The sequence below is a fragment of the Bacillus rossius genome (genome assembly GCF_032445375.1).
Source record: "Bacillus rossius redtenbacheri isolate Brsri chromosome 4 unlocalized genomic scaffold, Brsri_v3 Brsri_v3_scf4_1, whole genome shotgun sequence".
NCBI classification, from domain to species: Eukaryota; Metazoa; Arthropoda; class Insecta; order Phasmatodea; family Bacillidae; genus Bacillus; species Bacillus rossius.
Genome location: NW_026962010.1, coordinates 20,088,054 through 20,110,277, shown reverse-complemented (window position 1 = coordinate 20,110,277; position 22,224 = coordinate 20,088,054). Strand labels below are relative to the sequence as shown.

The 22,224-nt window shown below is 40.9% G+C and overlaps 1 protein-coding gene across 1 annotated transcript; it reads left to right on the top strand.

Annotated features, from left to right (window-relative positions):
* Window positions 1–203: 203 nt before the first annotated feature.
* Window positions 204–18,733, top strand: LOC134541517 (uncharacterized). Its single transcript, XM_063385028.1, has 3 exons — window positions 204–281; window positions 16,241–16,324; window positions 17,904–18,733. The coding sequence occupies exons 1-3, from the start codon at window positions 275–277 to the stop codon at window positions 18,668–18,670; spliced, it is 858 nt and encodes a 285-aa protein (XP_063241098.1). The 5' UTR covers window positions 204–274; the 3' UTR covers window positions 18,671–18,733.
* The last annotated feature ends 3,491 nt before the right edge of the window (window positions 18,734–22,224 follow it).

The window sequence follows — 22,224 nt, the reverse complement described above, 5'->3', positions numbered from 1 at the left end:
TGAGCGAATTTTCTTTTATTTATTTACGAAGTTAATGTTGATTATTTGGGGATTTAAATTCATATTATTTTTGATTTTTCAAGGATAAAACTTCATTTATTCTAATTTTAAAATTATAAGTTTTTCATTTTTTTCCCAAGGAAATTTTAACGTTATTGTGTGGTACATATTGCGAGTATTGGCTATTTTTGGTAGGTAGTTAAGTCGAGGTTATGTTTTTCTTTTGTTTATTTATTTACGTAGTGAATTTCTTCTAATGCCAGGTTATTGATTTATGAGAGGTAATGTTTATTATTTGTGGATTTAAGTTTTTTTTTCAATGATGAAAACTTAATTTCTGAAATTTTAAAGTTATCATTGTTAGGGGAAAAACTTATGGGTTCGCGTCACCGACATGCTAGTGATATACCTAATACCAAAACCATTTTCTTACGTACATTTGACGTGTAAATGATGTCATATTACACGTTTAAAAACTAATTTTTAAGTTTTTTCACTTCTGTCGACAGTCACCGTGACTGCCATTTCTTTTTCTTTTCTTTTTTTCATAACGTGCCTAAATAAGTAGGTATCACTTCAATAATATATAAGAGATCTGATGTTATGACAGCACATTTACCGAGGATATTATTTTGTAAACATCATTATACGAACCAATTACATACAAACAGTGTGATATAGAACAGCATTGAGCATAGAGCCAGTCACAGGATTAATATTTGTGACCCTTGACATCGTAACCCTTGACATCGTAACCTTTGACCGCGTCTTCGAAGCATTCATCGACTCGAAATGAATATGCGACCATTTTACGATTCGCACATCGGGGAAAAAAATCGTTATGTTTTTATTTCAAAACAAGTTGTCAGTACAGACCATGGCAATATTTTATGCAGCAATAAAAAAAAAGATTGACTGCAACGAATATTTTGATATAGCTACTAGCTAATGCGAACATGCATTGCTGCACCTCTTTAGATTTTTTTGTAATTTGTTTGAAGTAGATACACATACACAAGGCATATCTCTATCTATCTCTCTATGTATACCTCTACTTCTCTCTATATATATCCATATATATATCTTTCAATCTCTCTCCTCCATATACCAATATATATATATATATATATATATATATATATATATATGTCACTATAGGTATGAAAATATTAAAAAAACCTATATTTTTACCTATCTATTGTTTTACCTGTAACAGGTGTGACGTACGTATATAAAAACACGCGCGTATTCGAATGCAAAGTTGTATCAAAATTTCAAAGCAATCGGTAAAGTACTTTCGGAGATGTAAAGTTTTGAACGAACGTTTACATTTTTATTGATAACGATTGGCAATTATTATTTTTTGTATTAGCCGTGAGTTTGCAGTAAATAACAACAGTGCATTGTGACGCGATGACTTGGTCGTAGGGAGCTGCGTCCACGCACAGAGGACTGCGCATGCGCGGAGTGGCGGTCGACAGGCCTGCCAACATGGCGGCCCGCACGTCTCCTGCAGGAGGAAACACTCGCATCATCATAAAACATCACAATAAAGGCCACAGCGTAAACCGGGGTAATGTCTTCCGACACCTCGTCTTCAAATGTTAACTCCGGTCGAAACAAAAATGTACTTAAGGCACACTCTCTGCGTCTCTCAGTAACATGACAAGACTGTACGAACCGAACTGGTTGTTGGTTTTGAGGCTTTTGAAGCCTGCTATACACTACTTTTTGCTTAGACACACACGCAATTAAAATTTATCCCCCTTTCAGTGGGTGCTAATCACCCGCTGAAACCTTTATAGCCTATGTATTATTCCGGCACAATTTAAATTTGAAAATAGACTAAAAATTAATCTTTTTGAGAAAATTCCCAGGAAAATGTGATATAAAAACCTACTTTCAGGCAATAACGAATGTTCCTATGCCCGCAACTGTGAGCTACAATCTCGTTTAGACCCTGATAGTTTGTTTAAATATAATTTTAATTAAAAAAGGTTTGTAATCAAAATAATCTCAATTTATTTCATCAGCTTCTGAGAAATCACTCAGTAATCCTGCAATGAAAGTGAACACTGGAACACACCGCAGCCGGGATAGCTCAGCGCGGGGCTGGAGGGGCAGGCAGGGGTCACCACGAGGCAGATGGCCGCCGACACTGCCCGCGCCTGGCCGGGCGTGCGTCACACTATCAGGTCACTGTTTTGTATTTAGGTGAAACGCTGGTAAACATGTAGACTTTTTTTTATTTAACGGTTTAACTTCCAAGAAACGAGACATATTTACATCGCATGCATGCATTTTTAACGTCTTTTTTTGGGCGTTAAAATAAACTGGACAACATGACTAATACTTTTTTTTAGGTTTAACACAAATTCTAGTAACTACATCATGAAACGGTTGCTGGCCTTTTAAAACCCTCAAGTTCGTAAGGATTTGCCTTTCTAAGCAAACTGGAATTAGTTTTTGGAATAGACATAAAAACCATATCACGAAGTTGCCAGTATCATTGCTTTTAAGCCTAGAATGTTTTAGTCCAGTTTTCCAGTTGACTCTCTTTATTTGTACGCCCCCAAAAAACAATAAAAATGTAATTTTGGCAGCTAACCATGCAAAAAGTATGCGATGTACCTATATAGTGTTCATTTCGTTAAAGTTAAACTATTTAAAAAGGCTACGAGTTTATCTGTGATTAATCATGACCTGAAATAGAAGGCACCCCCTTCAGACTGCCGCCTGCGTTATAAGTTGCGATAAATAACGAAGGTTTGCGAAGAATATCGCAGGAACCAGCAACGTGATTACGAACACATCGTGTTTCGTTAAACTTCGAATATTGATGACGTTGTGGCGGTATATATCGCAAACTTTGATTACGAGCACACTTTTCAAGTGATATTTATCGCACCGGAGCTACGTTATATATCACGGGCATTTCAAGTGGTGATACGAAGCGATTGTGAGGTAAGTGATATAATTACTCTTAAAAATAATGTCCTCCCGTCCTAAAAACGGCATTATAATCGCACATTATTGTTTTAAATATAGTCGAGTACGATGTAAAGCGATGAAGTTAAACGAAAACAATTGTTTTAGGTTAGCGTGTGTATATTTAACACGCGAACATTATTTTTAACATGCTATTTATGTTTATTAATTGTACCATGAAATCATTGTTTTCAATGCATAGTTTGTGTGGAATAATTATGAAGTGGTTTAAATACGATCAAAGTAGGTAAGAAGAATAAATAAATGCCGTGTCATAGCTTATCAAATTAATCCTAACCTAAAGAGCGATATTATTTACACGCACATTATGAACATAACATAGCTATAAATAGTTCAAATAGGCTGCTTATGCATATTTTGTGTTTGAGTATTTGCTCAACCGTTGCCTACGAACGGCTCAACATGCATTTTTGTTTAATCTGTGCGCTTGTAGACTTCAGACAGTAAATGGTATATTTCTCTATTTAGTTTCAGAAAGCTATTTCCGGCCTCCTTGTGTGTTCAATTGTGCAAGAAATTTATAATTTGTGCTCATTCATTTACACATTGGCTCTATTACCTAAGTGTGTTAACATAGGTAATTGTTAACAAGTGGGGCTGATCATAAAACAAATAACTTGATGAATAATTTATTTAGGAATTCCCCTCCTTAAGCAAGATGATTCTATTAAATAACATTTCGAGCTTTTATGTAGGGGAGGCGAGGCTTTATTATAAAAATAAGTTTATGAAAACGGTAATTTTGAGTTCCTATTATTAACCTTGATACTTATTTCTGTTGAGATATTTCAAGTTGTTTACTGTTTGAATTGTTGGTTATGTGTGGTTAGCTACACTTCAAATACTGCAAATCTATTCATGTCTACATTTGGTTAGGTTAGCTGCATTTTAAATATTGTATAATGAGGTAAATCTGGTGAAAAGCTACTTTTCCATATGTTTTTTTTTAAATTTATTTATTAGTTTTCAGACATTGATTCCAATAATTAACATAGGCTATCAATACTGTAACATTGTTTTACTAATAGAAAATTAAGCTTACCTCACCTAACCAACCATCCACACATATTTTGTAGTACAATTAATGTAACTAACCTATCTTAACTAACCATTCACACAGATCCACACTATTTTTTTGTTATTTTTAATTCATCTAACAAACTTAATGGTGGGAATGGCTGGTTTGATTAGGTTAACTACAAATACAGTACTTGAAAGTAGTGTAGACAGTTTATTAGGTTATGGTAGTTATATTAAATATACTGTGAACTCATTTTAACAGTTTTTAAGAATTATATATTGTAACACAGCTAACTCTAACCTAACCAACCACACTACAGTTTATACCTATTATTTTTGTTGGTAACATAACTTAAGAAACAGTTCACAAAATCACACAGTATTTTTAATGTAGCTTACTTAAGCCAACCAATCATTCTCATGTATTAAATTTTTTGATTTACCTAACCTAACAAGCTATTAAAATGGCATATTTCTAGTTTAACTGCTTGAAGAATTACAACACACTCATGGAGAATTGTTGGAAAAGAAGTCAAAAAGTTAAAATTGTTTTTAGAAATTAAAGAAAAATGAATGCAGTTATGCATTACATCGAGGAATATTAGCTCAATAATACCATATTAAAAATTATTTCTATTAATCAGGCCCTCTTGTTAACAATTAGTAGCCTACCAAACTATATTACACTAATTTAGTTAATGTTTGAAAATATTTCAGGTTCTACACAATGGCCTTTGCTGCCTTTCTGCTAAATATCGAACTGGAGGAGAAGGCAGAGAAGATTGTTAAGAAACCATCAAAATCCCTTCGAATTGCCAGATTGCACCCTCATAGCAGTTGGAAAACTTTAGAAAATTAAGAAACATGAAGAAACAAGCTATGCAATTTAATAAATACTTTGTTATCAAGTTTGTTGCATTTATTAAAGAAATTGTGAAATGAAAATAGTGTTCACTCATTTCCATGTTAGTTTTGAGTATAACTTGGATATTATATTAAACACATGTTAACTTTTTATTTTCTGGTTTCAGCAGATGATCTCATTGTCCTGAGAGAGTTGGCAGTGGCTTTTTTGAACCATTGTTTTTTTTTGTGTGTAAAAAATAGATACTATGAATCATTTAATGATAGGTTGTTATTTAAAGTAAATCTCATACATGGAAAATTGCTTGTGTGCTGCTTCATGTTTACAAGTTTATTATTTAAAAATTTTTGCAATTTCAGACTTTGTTTTGGTTTTAAACGAAAAATATTTACAAAGAGTGTATTATTTAATATCTCAATTATTTCCATGGATGGTTATAATCAAACAATTATTAATATTAACTATTAATAGCCTGTCCAATAAAAAAAATCAATTCACATGTCTGTAAGGAATCTTGTATAAAAAAAATGATTTCTTAACACAATATTTTCTCATAATTGGCAATTATAGCACATGCTTCCAGCATGCCTTTTAACTTTTATTTAAGTTCTTTGATGCATTTTTAATCAAATTGCTTGTTACCATTTCAGAAGCACATATTCCCAATGCTTCTCATCAGCTGCCAGTTGTCTTTCTTGAATGTTGTTTATCAGCTGCCAGCTATCTTTCTTGAATGCTGCTCAACTGATCTTTTTTTTTATTATTTTTAAATTGTACTATTAATCATTACCAGTATGAATTGTATAGGTTACACTAGGTATTATAGAGGCAGAGTTATAATAAAGGAGGTGCTAATAACAAAGTACACATTCTATAAAGTATGCTGACTAAAAGTATTCTCAAGGTTTTTCCAGTCAAAGATTTCACAATGCTTGTATATAACCATTCTTTACTCTTTTTTTTTGTGTAAACAAGATATAACATGGAAGAATTTCATTAGGCTAGCTGACTATCAATGCAAGTTCCAGCAGGTACAACTGCTTGTTGTTGCCAGTGAGCCCATTTGTATACAGTATAGACATTGTTTCATGTGGATGAATATAAAAAAAATATTTTGAACTAATTTTTATTATTGTAAGTTTAGAATAAATGTAGGTATGTTTATTGAGACCGAGACAAGTACAAACAAATTAAATGGCACACATTGCATTTAGTTAGATAATTCAGGAACAAATATTGACTTAGTATGATTCATCTTGCGATAAAGTTTGGTACAGCTCCATTCCTTGCACCTCCCCAGTCAACACTCTGCATCTTATGAATTGTTATCATCACTCACTGTTCTTATCTTTCTATTTATCATCAGAATAACCAATAACCATTAAATCTGTGCTTATATGTGTGTGAATATTAAAATAAGCAATTTTTGAGCTAGTATTTAGAGATCAAATCAAATGTTTCTTAAAATATGTGATGAAGCCTTTGAACAGCTTATTTAACTATATTAAGTAAAATTTAACTTAAATAAAAGACTAATACAGTAAATTAATATGTAACTGATTGTGACTGATGGCTATTATAACAAATATGCATAAAAAAAACTCTTAGGTTTCTTGGCTATCTTATGAAAACACAAGGATTGTAAGAGGTCTTGTTTTAATAATGAACCTACCAGGGGTATATGTAGGGGCAAGAGGAATATATGCCTCCCCCAAAATCCTAAAAGAAAAATCTATATTCCCCCCCCACCCCCCCAAAAAAAAAATAAAGCCAACAGCAGGCTAAGTGCTTCTATACCACTTTCCTCCTCCCCATCCCCCTTCCTCCCTCATAACAAAATTCTGCATACACTTCTGAGTAGAACAACTTCAATTTTAATTTTTTTTTAATATGAACTATTAACACTTCCATGTTCATGCAAGTCATTTTTTTGTGTTTCATTTTAAATGTAGCACACCTCCAATTTCTCTCTGTCAACTTTCAGGTATCTTAACTACTTAATTTTCACCACTCTTATTTTAAACCCACTACACCAATCTCAAACCAAATTGGAAGCATACCAGTATTAAAAAAAATATATATTTAATTTTCAAATAAATATTTGGAAAAGTATAGGATAAACAAAATGCATGACTACCACAATATAATGTCTACCAGAGGTTGAGGGACAAAACCACCTTCTAGAATCTACATCATTCCCAATGATGATGCTGTACCGAAGATTTGGATAATTCTCTGGTCAAGGCTGCTCAGAAATATAACTTGGATAATATTGCCAGCTGTTATCTTAGAAGCTATTGCTTAAGCTGCTCTTTTTATTACAGCATATATCATGTTGATCCATTACTGAATTTAAAAAAAAATGGATTAAATAATTGGTATGCATGTACATCAGAAATTGTTCAAACTGAATATTATTTTACATATTAAACCATCAATTTCTAAACTTGCTGAGAAAAGGTAAACTATTAATTTATCTTAATGGGAAAAAAAAGGGGGGGGGGGGGGGGTGGAGAATTAAAATTATTGAATATTTCAAGACAGTTTTTAAAATAATTGCAGCATATTAATAATTTACATGCATGTTGGATCATTAACCAACTTGAATGCCATCTTGAAAACAAAGTTGTTTACTCAGTACTTACTCTAATTACTCAGTACTTAGTTTCACTTGTTTAAGTCATTGGTGAGATTAAATTAAACAGCAATTAAAAAAACAGCAATGAACTTTCATATCCTCAGATTATAAAAAAAATACTGTTCTTACACTGAACATTTTCAAGAAATGTTCCATAATAACTGTTTAAAATGTCAATCTTTTTAAATTGAAACATTATGGGCCTAATTTTATCCTTAGAATATGCAACCTAACACACTGAAGAGTTTAAAACAGACTTCAAAAAATGAAAATACAAAAAGTAGCCCATATCTTCTCCATTGTAATTGAAGGCTGCTGCTTACATAAAAATTGTAACGCTATATTCACTAAAGAAAAAAATAATAAGAAAACTAATATTTTGCCAATGGTAATGGTTTTTAATGTCCCTAAACGTTTGTTAAGCCTCTTTGCCAGTTAAATCCAGATACATGCAAGCTTCACATTCATTATTTGAAGAAAAATTGGCTGCAAACTCTCTGTGGCTCTTAATAAACCACACCATGATTTCTGTTGGGCAGCAGTAACTTTACCAGTGCCACTCTAAGGCTTATTTTAACTGAGAACACAAATATTCAACACAGTGTCCTCTTTAATAGCGGCATGTGCACTCTAATCAAGAAAACCACAAATTTAAATAATTTACTGTAATTAAACTTTACCAAGTGTACGAAGGGAGTAAAAAATGTTTGAGTGACCTATGATATAAATATTAGCAAAATTATTTTTATTTACGAATGGTACTAATATCTTGGAAACATTGTTTCAAAACACTTGTATATAAAATCCACGAAAACACATGAGTATTAAAATATATTTATAGAATTTTAACTGATTAGATTACATAAACTAGAAAGCTCACCGCTGGAAATATGTTAAAAAGTGTTGTTTTTATTAGGTATGCTAATAACCACTTAAATATATCATTAACCACATATATGTATAACTTTGAAGTATAAGGTTATGATTTTACACAAGCACACCAAACTTGACTAAATATTTTTTAAATTCCATTCTTCATATCATATCAATAATAGGTAAAATAAAAACAGACACGGGTTCGTGGTAATTAGTTGTTCCTTTAATTTTGTAACCTGTAGAGTGGCCTCATTTTCATTCTATTGAAGTTTAAACATGCTTCTCGTTCGATGTTTATGTTTACATGGCAAGACGCAGTTAGCCACAATGACGATGCGAAATCTTTAACTGCATTTTTAATTTAAACTTCTACGAAAAAGGCAGCAAAAAAGCTTTAAAGACTTTATTTAAGAAATTAGTGCATTAAAAAAGATTATTTTGTTCTCAGTAACACTAAGTATTCATGATTCACTTACAAAATAGTCTGTTCGACGAACATATTAATTGTTCAATTGTTGCTTGTACTCTGACGTCATGGATTCGTATCGCAGGTTAGCGTTACCGTGGAAAATAACGAAACGCATATCGCTAGGTGGGTCGTAATCACCAAATGCGATACGTGTTTCGTTACCGCGTGAAGAATAACGCTAGTCGTCGATGGTGTTCGTAATCAGCCCGCTGGCTAGGATCCCAAACAGCATACAGATCTCCGGGTCTGAACGCGCCATTTACAAACTGTACATGTATGAACAGTGTCTGATTAGGAGTAGTATTTAAGGGCCATTGCACTTGCCAATACAAGTTTCATTCCATCTATTAACGCGTAAGTTTCGGACAGTGGAAAAGGCTGGAGCGAATGTTCTCACTGACGTTTTTAGCTATGAAAACCTCTGCACACAGCATTGTAAATTGTATAGGTATTGGCGGATTTACAAATTTTCAAGGTATAGGCTGTAAAGATTTTGCTGCCCTTGCGTCTACAATTTTCATGTCCTAGATTATTTTTACAATCCAACAATTTCGTTGAAATTGCACGTAAAATAATTTTTTGGTATATTTTTGAGCTAATCAAAGTTTAATCATGTACGATTAATAAGGCGGGGTAATGCATGCTACTTACACAATAATGTACATTTGGTAAACGTGAATAAATAATCTTTATTGCGCTTACAAACCGTTAAAAATAATCAACTCAGTCAAGTTATTTAAGTTCGTTACAATAACTTCTTGCGCGATTTTTTGTTGGCAAAATCATCGATGATATCGTCGTAAGTAATCTTGTTCATTATATACAAACCATCCAGTTCGCAGACTCCAACCAGTAGTAGGACTGGCATGTATGGGTTGATAGTGGGAAGAGAGAAATAAATTTTCTATAATTTCGCTCTTTTCACTCATTCAAAGTGTGGGCAGAGGAACGTACAATGACAAAGGAGAGTGGAAAGTAATCGGAAAAATTTGTTGCAGAATTCTATCTGTAAAACATCAGAAAACAGAAAACCATCACGCAGAAATCTTTTTTGATTTCTATGAGATAGCAAAAAAAAAAATAATAATAATAATAATCGGTCACCAAATTTGCCGCCCCAAAATCTGCCGCCCTAGGCTCAAGCCTACTCAGCCTGCTGGTAAATCCGCCACTGTGTATAGGAAAGTGCAGGGTACTTTAGACTCCAATATTCCACCACAGAACTACAGAGGCGCGTTTCCGGCGATAAACACTGCGCTCCAGCTCGTTGCCCGGCGCGTAGAGGCGAGGAGGCGTGTGCTGGGCGAGCCAGAGTCGCCCTTACCGTCCGCGCGCTTCTAGAGCTCGCTTGCCGAGTGTCAGGACGTGTCCTGTGTTCGTCACGATGGCGCTCGTGCAGTTCATGCTTCATCTCAAATTCTCTCAACGGATATTCACTCGATATTTTCTTAAAGCGCTAAAAAGTCACGCAAGTTCAAATTATCCACACGATCACTTGCGTGGCCTTTTACGTACGTATATAAAATAATGTTTAATAATTATCCGGGGAAATATTTGTGACCTAACAATAGATGTCAAAATGAAAACGGAATTAATTTACAGGAATAACTCCCTTAACTGATGGCAATGACAAGGAAATGAAATAACAACCCAGTGTGTGAGGGGCCGTTAATTAATTACTTAAGGACGATTTTGGCTATTTTTTAATACCCCACTCCCATGTAAGGACACAAAAGATTGTTCAATCCCTCCCCCTTTTTTTCTCTTTTTCTTGCGTAACATTTTTTTACCTAGAATTTCCCTTTAAAAAAATGTTAAATAGTTAAATTTCGTTAGAAAATGTTTACTTATACTAAAAATATATATTACTTGACATAAATTTAAAAAAGTAATTATTTAGTCTTTGGAAAATGTTTATTATAATTAAATGTAAGATTTGAAACAATCTTAAAGTACAGAAACTAATCATTCAAAAAAATACATATGACTCATTTGAAATGAGGAATACTTTTTGTAACATATAATGAACGACTATATTATAAACACTCTTGCGTTACCATTTCTTTTTCCGTGCAGGCAAATTACGTAACAATGGCTTTTACCCCTCCACCCCTTTTTTCCACCACGAGGTAAGGTCATGTAGATATTTTATAACTCGGCCTTCCTATCGGTACCTTACGTAATAATTAGCGGCCCCTAGGTTAGGTTAGGTTAGGTTAGGTTAGGTTAGGTTAGGTTAGGTTTGGTTAACTGAGAGAAAGGTTTGTTTGCGCCAACAAAATATTTGTTTATATATGGTGAAATAAATATATTTTGTTAATTCAAACAAATATTTTGTAGTAGGAAAAATTCTGTTTACCCAAAAAATTGATTTTGTCAAATAAAATGTATATTTTGTTAGATGTAACAAATTATTTTTGTTACCAAGTTTGGTTAATTTTTTTAAATTTTTTTTTGAAATGGGGGACCCCCCACCATAAAAAAGACAAATTATTTTAAAAAAAGAGAATACAAATGGTTACATGAAGGGGAACATTTGGTACATTTACATCAAAAAGAATTATAATAAATTATAGATACATACATAAATTGTCCCTTCCAATATTCAAGTCCTTGGGGGCAGGTGATTTGTGTGAGGTGAGGTGTCTATTTATATTTGGTGGTGAGGGTGGTGATGATGTGATGGTGTGGCCGGGTCCATTGGCTCGGGCCCGGTCCTTGCGGCCGGCGTCGGGATCTGCGTTTCGGTGGGGTGGTCAGGTAGAGAGTGGTGCAGTACCGTGGTGTGATTGGTTCCGCAGTGCCTTCTCGTAGCTGTGCTGGTCCCCAGGGTTATCCACCAGCCCCTCCCGCTGGGTCGATGTCGTCCTCGTCGGTGGAGTCCTCTGCCTGGAGATAATCCGTCGTGAAGAGAGGTCTTCTGGGGTGAGGTGAGTTGGGGGGAGGGTCAGTAATCTGTCTGATGAGGGGGTTGAGGTTGTGGGAGCATTTGTGGACGAATTTCTTGGTGGTTTTGGAGATGGTGTCGTGGATGTGGGGAAGACTGGTTTCATGTAAGAGTTCTTGGCGGGGGTGGCGCGGGGAAGCCCCAGGATCAGACGGGTGCCAAGGAAGTACGTCCTGGTGATAGGTCCTAGGTTGTAGAGGGATGAGTGAGACCAGGTGGGACAGGCGTACATGAGGTGGGAGATAACGTGGGTGCGATAGACAGTGACTCTGTTCTGGAGGGAATTGCCGGAGGTGGGGCGGAGGACTGGGGCTAGTTATCCCATGACTGCTCTGGTTTTGGAGCAGATACTGTTGAGATGCGGGAGGAATGTGAATGATGCATCCAGTGTGACTCCCAGGTAGCGGATGGTTGGTGACCAAGGGATGGTGTGTTGGGTGATTCTGGGGGGATGGTCATGGCATGGGTGGTATCTGGAGAACAGGATGGCATTGGTTTTGGCGTGGTTGATCCCGATGCCGTGCGCTAGGAATTGGGTGTTCAGGGAAGTGAGTCCGCGACTGAGGCGATCCCTGAGCAATGGCTCAGAGACAGAGGAGGCGAGGAGGCATGTGTCGTCAGCGTATTGGACAAGGTAGGTGCCAGGTGGAGGGGTGAGGTCTGCAATGTGGAGGATGAACAGGATGGGGCTCAGGATGGCTCCGTGGGGGACACCAGCCTGGATGGGTCGGGGGTCAGAGAGGATGTTCTCCACTCTCACCTGGAAAGAGTGGTCCTCCAGGATAGAGCAGAGAAGGCTGGTCAGGTGCGGGGGGATTGCGGTGACCGATCGGCGGCGGATGAGTTGAGCGTGTGGGACAGAGTCAAAGGCTCGTGCGAGGTCGAGGAGCACCATGCCTGTGTGTTGCCACTGGGAGAAGCCCTGTACCACCAGCAGTTCCACCCGGGCGATGGTGTGGGATGTGGAGTGGCGGGGACGGAAGCCGAACTGGTGATTGGGGAGAAGGTTGTGGTCAGTGATGACAAGGAGGAGGCGTTGCAGGATGGTCCTCTCCGCGACCTTTGATAGGATTGGAAGGAGAGAGATTGGTCGGTAGGATGAGGGGAGGGTCGGTGGTTTGCCAGGTTTGGGGATGGGGCAGACGATGGCTGTCTTCCAAGAGGAGGGGAAGTGGCAGTGGATGAACATGGCATTGATGAGCTTGGTGAGGAAGACGATGGCTTTTCGGGGTAGGTGGCGTAGGATTGGGGTGGGTATTGAGTCTGAGCTGGGGGCCGCAGAGAGGCGAAATTGAGAGATGACTTTTTGGAGTTCCCTGGGGGTGACCAGGGGGAAGTTGGGGGTGTCGGGGAGTAGGGGGAAGGTTACGTGATGAGAGAGGGGGGAAGCCTCGTCATCGGAGGAGTCTGATGTAAGGGAGGTGTTGGTGGCTGAGGCGAAGGTGGTTTGCAGGTAGGTAGCCACTGCCTCGGATCTCTCGTTGGCAGTTTCCGCAACTCCTGTGTGAGTGGTGATGGGTGGGATGGTGGATGGGGTGGCTTTGAGTCGCCTGAGGTAGGACCAGAGGGAGCCGGTGGTTGTGGAGAGGGAGGCGAGACGCTGTGTTTCCTGCCGGGCCTTCCACTCCGTCGTCAGCCAGCGGCATCAGCCCCGCAGCAGGAGGAAGATTCTCCTGCTGAGCAGGGACCGGTTGGCCTGCCAGCGAGCACGACAGCAGTTCCGGAGGGACAGAGCGTCTCTGATGGTCTGCGGGAATGGGATGAGGTGGGAGCGGTGGGGGGCGAGGGGGACATGATCGTGAGCCGCATCCGATATTGCACGGGTGAGGGTGAGGGTGTTGGTGTCAATATCGGCTGGGGAGTTGAAGGGGGTTGTGAGATCGAGGGAGTCGGAGAGGGAGTTCTGGAAAGCGAACCAGTTCGCCTTCGGGAAGTCGAAGCGGGGGAGGTGGGGGTTGGTGTGGGGGAGGTAATGGAGTGAGCCGATGACGGGGATGTGGTCTGAGGTGCCGGTGCTAATGATGGGGAGGTCTTTGATGAGGGGGAGATCTGAGAAAAGGGTGAGGTCTATAATGCTAGGATGTCTGTTCTGTTGAGCTGGGTAGAATGTGGGGGTAGGGGGGCATGGAGTGAGAGGTGGGAGGTGTGGAGGAGCTGACGAAGTGAACGGCCCCTTCTGTTGGCCGTCATGCAGCCCCAGAAGGGGTGTGTGGCATTGAGGTCCCCCGCAAGCACGACGTGTGCGTCCAGCCTACCGAGGGCCACGATGTCAGCTGTGAGGAAGGGGTGTTGTGGGGGGAGGTAGAGGGATACCAGGGTGAGGGCGTAGGGACCTCTGTGGAGTCGCACAGTGACCGCCTCAGTCGCGGGGGACGTTTGGGTGTTGCGGCGATGGTGGGAGATTCTGGAATGGAGGAGCAGTGCCACCCCCCGCCCCTCCCGTCGTGGTCGGAGCGGTGGGTGGCATAGCCGGGGATCAGGAGTTGGTCGGTGGGAGAGAGCCAGGTTTCTGAAAGGAACACGACATCGGGGGAGTGGGTCTGGATGAGGTGGAGGAGGTCTGGGAGCTTGGGGAGGAGGGAGAAGGTGTTCCAGATGAGGATCTTGAGGGGTGGTGTGGGATTCATTCGAAGAGTGAGAGCAGGACTTGAAGGAGTACCTCAAACTTTTCGGTTTTGGTAGGGGCTTGGGAGAGGGCAGTCATGTTGCGGTGGATAATGGGCAGGTAGCTTTTTATCCAGGAGATGATGGTGTGGAAGGTTTCGGTGAGGGAGGTAGCTTCTGCGGGGGTGGTTGGGTTGTTCGTGGCCGGGGGAGTGGTACTTGGTGGGGGGAGGGGTGGCGTGGCGATGGTTGGCAGTTTGGTCCAGGCGTTTCCCTTGAGGGGGGGAAATGTTCGGTGGGAGGTGGTGTTGGGCGGTGGGGGTGCAGAAGTGGGGCTGGGAGCATATTTCGTGGGTCTGTGTGGGTGGCGTTTCATGTAGGCGATGAGTGTGGGGCATTCCGGTGAAGTGGCGATGTGGGCACCGTTACAGAGGCAGCACTTCCTCTTCTCGGGGCCGGCGGTGCACTCCCGTTACCAGTGCTCCCTGGCGCACTTGAAGCACCGGAGTATGCGGTCGCACTTGTTGGAGCGGTGGCCGGGGGTCTGGCAGCGATAGCACTGCGAAACTTTGCCGGATCCACGGTACTTCTCCGCCTTGACCACCCATCCGCCAAGGTTCCTGATCTGGAGGAGTTGGGGGGCTTCCCCTGTCTGTTTCGTGGACACCAAGAATGGCTTGGTGTCCGTGTCCAGGCCCATCCTCAGTGGGACCACCGTCGACACTGGGTAGCCATCTTGCTGGAGTTGTTCTCGGAGTTCGTCAGCAGTGGTCGCTAGGGGCAGTCGCTTTATGACCACCCTGTCGCATTTTTCATCGGGGCGTAGTCCAGTGAAGGGTTGGAACCCTTTCTGTCTCAGGGAGTCGTACAGTATGGTGTGGTCGTGGGCTTTTGATGTGTAGAAGGAGGTCTTGTCCTTTATGCTGGTGATGGTAAGGATGCCAGTCAGCTGTTTCTGGAGTCTTGCTGCTGTAAGGAATGGTTGGGCGTGAGCTGGGATGATACAAGAGATGGGTGGCATTTTGGGCTGTGGTGAGGGGTTGTTCTGGGCTGGGGCAGAGGATGGGCCAGGGGCGGAGGAGTTGGAAGGCTGTTGGTGGTCTCTTTGTACAGTGCATTTCTGTTGGTGCTGTCTTTGTGGTTTTTGTTTCGGTTGCGTCGTCGGGAGGGTGGGGGTGTCGTCGTCGTCTGCATCCAGGTGCAGGTTGTCCGCGAAGCGGTTACTGGTGGTGATGGTGGAGATGATAGATGAGACAGAGCCGATTGAGTCTGTCCTGGGGCGTTTGCATGTCTTTTTAGGCTTGACGAAGCCATCCTACATGGTAATGTCCTGGGGAGGTGGTGGCGCTTGGTGCGCTGGTGGTTGTGGTCCAAGTGGTAGGTCATACAGGGCAGGAAGTTGTTGTCGCTGTTGTTGCTGTAACTGGAGCTGTCGGAGTTGCTGGTTAATCTGTTCCTGCAGTTCTTGTTGGTTAAAATAACAAAATATTTTGTTCCACCAAGTAAATATTTGTTTCGCCATATATGAACAAATATTTGTTTGATTCAAACAAACCTTTTTCTCTGTGAGAGACCCGGTGCCATGTCAGTAACAACAGGTAAGGTTGCAAAGAAGTTTAACGCTAGTTCGTTGCTCGTTTCGTGTTCCTTGCAAGCTATTTCTCCATGTCCCAGCCAACAGAGCGTTAACATTCAGGGCACACAGAGAGCATTATTGAGAGAACGCCAGGCAACTATTATCATTCAGAAATCTGAGCCGAGTCATGAATATGTTAGATGCGAAGTTGTTAGTGGTGTGCATGTTGTGTGCAGTGATGGTGTGTGTGGAGGCGCGGTGTCTGCGTGGGCCTCGACCCGTCCTGGACGACGAGGCTGCCTCGGAGAACCGCGAACCAGGTACCTCGCTGCTGTGGTTGGTGTAGCCCAGAGTCGTGACTTTCAACACCAGAAACCGTACATTTTAAACGAACTAATGTTCATTATCTTGCCAAATCATTATTTTCTTTAAAATTTCTACTCGATTATGAAATTTTCTAATGTCACAGAGCAAACCTTAAACAACCTTTGAATCTCGAAACATCCACATTTACATGCAATAAAAAACCTAATTAAGAATTTAACTTTGGCGGAAATCAAAGCATGTACACAGAACCTCGAAAGAATGTAATTATAATAAATAAGGGATAACTATTTCCGGATTTTTGTTTTCTCTCGGAAAAGTCGCCACTTGAGAAAATTTCCCTTTTCTTTCGCTCGATTATACGACATAACATACTCTTTAAACATGAAAATGTTAGCAACTACTGCAAACCAGTGACATGTCTGCAATTTATACTAAAACTTTGATATTTCTAAGGTCGGTTTCACACTAAGCAGTGGTTGGGCCGTTTATACTCGGTGATTTCTTCTAGATCAATTGTTTACAAGTTCGTTTTTTCAAAAATTTATTATAGGTAGTGCATCCTTGAGAAACCTGCATTGCGCACTCTTAAGAAAAGCGGTCGAAAGAACATTCGCCCATAAAAGCTGCGGAAGCTAGTCGCAGCGGCAGAAACCAGTGGCGTGACACAAGCCTAAAGGTGTACAAAGGTCTGAGACTCTTCTCTCGTTCGTTTCTGGCCAGGGCCGCCCAGTGTGTCAGGAGAAGTGTGGTCTTTTCAGGGTCACTGGTTGAAGCCAAAGACCGGAGACACCCGTAGGTTCGATGGCCTGACAGTAACCGGGCAACTGTGACGTCTGCTGGCTGAGATGCCTGTGGACCCTCGCTTCTTTCATTGGCTCGTGGTCCTTCAGAAACGCGCTGTGCCGATCGCCGTAGCAGCACGGTGGCAAACTTGTTCGCATCCTGATTTATAGGAACATTATGATCGGGTGCTTACGGGTCGGAGTGTTCAGCTTCTTGGCTTTTGGATTTAGACCGCGTCCGAGGAAATGCCCACGGTCACGGCTTGCCAGCTGCAAGGGTGGAAAGGGGAGGGGGGCATGGTCTGGCCAATCAACAAGTATTAATACTGTGTAAATACTACGCAGGCCTACAGGCCTGATTCACCTGGACTTACAGGTACGGGCTAACTAATTCCGTGGAAGGAATTTACTAATGAAACAATTTAATCAGCACAGACGAACCATAGTTTAAACAATAAAAGTAAATGCAGGCAGACAACAAAACTTGGACAACGCTGCAAATATATGAACACAAAGATGAAGACAAACTGATATTATGGACAATACAACGATGACACACCAACGAACACAATAATTTCCGATGACAAAACAGTTGCGACGTTTCGGGAACTGGCAGAATGGAAAATAGGAGGTTTATATTTTTAATTCGTATATTGCATTTATAAATTTTTCCCATGACAAAAAGCGCTAAACTGCAGTGGCGTATGTCCAAGAAAACTCCCCATTGCATGAGACATTTGAGGAACGTGTCCCAGGACGTGGTCTAAGACGACAACTGTGTGTGCGGCAGGGCTGGGAAGTATGGAAAACTCGCGACTCCTGTGGGCGCTGTGGAGGACCCGGGCGTCCCAGGAGGTGGAGGTGCCGGCCAACTCGCGACTCCTGTGGGCGCTGTGGAGGACCTGGGCGTCCCAGGAGGTAGAGGTGCCGGCCAACTCGCGACTCCTGTGGGCGCTGTGGAGGACCCGGGCGTCCCAGGAGGTGGAGGTGCCGGCCAACTCGCGACTCCTGTGGGCGCTGTGGAGGACCCGGGCGTCCCAGGAGGTGGAGGTGCCGGCCAACTCGCGACTCCTGTGGGCGCTGTGGAGGACCCGGGCGTCCCAGGAGGTGGAGGTGCCGGCCAACTCGCGACTCCTGTGGGCGCTGTGGAGGACCCGGGCGTCCCAGGAGGTGGAGGTGCCGGCCAACTCGCGACTCCTGTGGGCGCTGTGGAGGACCCGGGCGTCCCAGGAGACGGTGGTGGTGTCCGATGAGGGTGCCCCGGACAAGACAAAGCCCGAGTCCTGGAGTCCAGAGGTGCTGCTGTTATACACGTCAATCCCCGTCGTCGTGGCAGTGGCAGCGATCATGGCGGGGCTGAAGCTGGCCGGCATGGACATCGTCGTGGAACCGCAGCGCCAGTGGGACGCCCCGTGGGACACCCCGTGGGACGCCCCGTGGGACGCCCCGTGGAAAGGCCCCTGGGGCGCCCCGTGCTTCGACCTCCCGGCGGCCATGCAGCTGGCGGAGCCAGGGAGCTGCCAAGTCCACCGGCGCTTCACCCCTGGATACGTCTGAACTCTGGGTGCCAGCTGTAGAGTGGATTTTTTTTTAGTTAAATAAAATATATATAATTTAAAATATCATTATTACAAAAAAGATTTTTTTTTTATGCTACTGATATTATATTGAACCAGTTTACGTTGCTTGCCACCATCAAACGCAGATAGCAATCAGCAGCACGACACAACAGGAAATTCGAAACTATTGGAGTTGATTTTCGACAAGGAATTTTGTTAAAATACGGTCCGTCTTTTTACATGCTTTATATTAGCTTCACCTGTATGTTTGTATGTTTGTTTGTTTGTATGTTTGTATGTTTGTATGTTTGTATGTTTGTAACCGACTCCTTTGGGTGCGATTTTGACCCACTTTAAACGGCCAGATTTCATTAAAACTCGGTAGATTTATCAAGGACCGAAGACAATACACTAATTTGATAAGATTATTCCATTATTCAATTAGCAAAATAAGATTTTTGTCAATTTATATAATTTCAGGATTTGTTTATATCCCGCCAAAGACAAACCGAAAGAAAAGAGTTCGCACATTGTAAAGAAAACCATTCCGCTCATTTGCGAACTCTTTTCTTTCAGTTTGTCTTTGGCGCGATATAAACAAAGCCTACTAAATATTGTGACATTTAATTAAATGAAAAGTGAGAGAGGGTTATGATTATTTTATCTAAGCTTGTGAATCTATCAGAATTGCACAAAACACTTTTAAAAAGTAACACACTTTAACGTGTGTAAAATGTCTACATATATTGATTTTAGATTTTTTTCCAATTTGGCGGTGATTGAAACAACAGCGTGCCAAACTTTGCCTTGTCCACGAAGGCGCGGGAGTTTTTACACGCTTTATATTAGCTTCACCTGTATGTTTGTTTGTATGTTTGTAACCGACTCCTTTGCACTCGATTTTGACCCACTTTAAACGGACTGATTTAATGTAAACTTCGTACACTTATCGAGGACCGGTGACAATACACTAATTTAATAAGTTTATCTAATCCTGATTAGGATCGACAGGATTAAATAATTTCCTCACCCAGCATCTGTGTGAGAGCAAGTGAGACAACCGTGCAGTCGGCGCATGCGTACCGTCTACCTACTTTCCAGCTCGAGCACTCGGGGTATTAGTATTATTACAAAATATTATCGACAAGTATCAATACAAATTATTATCGACAGTGGGTTTGATGGCCGAGCGGATTAAGGTGCGCGTCTTCGATGACGTCAACTTACGGATTCACCGGTAGTGGGTTCCAATTCTGTCCACGCCTGAAAAAAAAAAATATTTTTTTGTTTTCTTTTCAACAAATTTTGGGATTGGTGCCGTAAACCTTACTGTAATTCGTCTGGGACTTCGCCAATCCTTCTATTCAAACTGAAAAGTGAAAAATAAATATAGTAAAAAAAAACTAATAAACATGCTTTTAAAGCACATCGAACTAAAAAGTGAAAAATATTTTTTTAAAATAAGCTTTAAACAATAATGAATGAAAAAGACTAGTATTGTGAAAAAAGCGTGGGGCGCTTTGTTCCATATTTATCGTACATCGAGCGCCCGATGGTAGAGCAGCCGACATGTCACTGGAAGACACTGGGTTCGAATCCCAGTCTGGGCAATCCGAATTGTTCTCACATATTCTTTACACTCTCATTGAGTAGGTCATTTCCTCATCCTTCTCAATTCTTATCCTTCCCAAAAATTTTGTTACGTAAATGTGGAACGCTTCACTGACTCTCAATACAGCTGTACACATTAATAATTTGGTAATTAATTACATTTACTTATAGTTATCACGGAATTAATATAGTATATTAGAACAAATAACAATTTTAAAAAAATTTAAAACACACACTTTTATAACTAAACCAAACTAAAAAGTAGAAAATAAATAATAGTTTAAAAAACTAAAAAAAAACACGCTTTTATAGAAAATGCAACTAAAAAATAGAAAATAAATTTTAATAAATTTGAATTAAAAATAATGTAATATATAAAAATTATGTTATTTAAAAAAGCGTGGGGTCCTTTTTAAGATATTATCAAAATGATAATCCTTCTACTCATATCAGTCAATAATATAATTAAAACTATTGACACCATGCACCCCACGCTTTTTTAAAATAACATACTTTTTTTATTTTACACTATTTTTAATTCAAATTTATTAAAATTTATTTTCTATTTTTTAGTTGGATTTTCTATAAAAGCGAGAGTAGTATGTAAATGGGGCTACTGAAAAAGGCGCTGGCGCGTGGATTGTGATTGTCGGTCAGCCATCTTGGATTGTGACGTCACGGGGGCCATTTTTTACTCAAAATGGAAGCCTAACATGAAAGTCTAATTTTTCAATAATCAGAATAACATATAAGCCGTTCCGGTACAAAGCCACACATACAGGCCAATTGTCTTCAGACCATGAGACCGAGTCATGACAATATCAGACATATAGGCTAGTCATTTCAGGTCCGCATGACCTTCTTCGTCGTTGGCTAATTATATTCAATTAGTCCATCGTGACATTTTTTAGACATACTAAATGACCAAGTGACCTTGAAAAATATTTTAGTAACACCAAGAGGTTTTGAACTAGTAAATATTCAGTCACTACATTTTGTACTACGCACAATCAACAAAAAGGAAGCACTGGCAACGAAAAGGCAGCAAATATGGAAGCATCGACAACAAAAAGGCAGCACCGTAATCGAAAAGGCAGCACATTTGGAAGCACCACCAACGAAAAGGCAGCTCATTTGGAAGCACCGACAACGAAAAGGCAGCACCATCAACGATAAGGCAGCACATTTGGAAGCACCGCCAACAAAAAGGCAGCACCGTCAACGGAAAGGCAGCACATTTGGAAGCACCGCCAACAAAAAGGCAGCTCGTTTGGAAGCACCGGCAACGAAAAGGCAGCACATTTGAAAGCATCGACAACGAAAAGGCAGCACCGCCTACATGTCTTTGAAGCTACAAGAATACAAGTCTTATCGGTTCCAACTACTCCAGCATTATGTTATTAGATTACATGACTACTTGTTTACGTAGCTACAAGTATACGAGGCTAAGCTACGAAGCTTCTAGAACACGAGTTTACGCGACTGCGAGGATAGAGAACTACAAGTCTGCATGAGTACTTGAATACGAAGCTACTCGACTACAAGGCTCCAATTGACGCATCTGTCTTCGTCGGAATTTTCTCTTTTGCTCCAACTGCACCATCAGCATTATGTTATAAAATTACAAGGCTACTTGCTTACGTAGCTTCAAGTCTACGAGGCTCCAATGCATTATGACTACGTTACTACGAGCCACGAGGTTACGAGACTATGCGATTGCGAGTCTTCAAGGTTACGTGATCGTGAGGCTATATAGGACTGCGTAGCTTCCAGAACGCATGGTTACGAGACTGCATGACTAATTAACCGCGTGGCTACGAAACTTCATGACTCTAACTGACTACTATAGCACCATTAAGTGGTGAGAGTTAATTTATCTCATGCAAATATACTTGTAGCAAGTAGTTCCACTTTTCATCAACACATGACGCCACGTGTTGC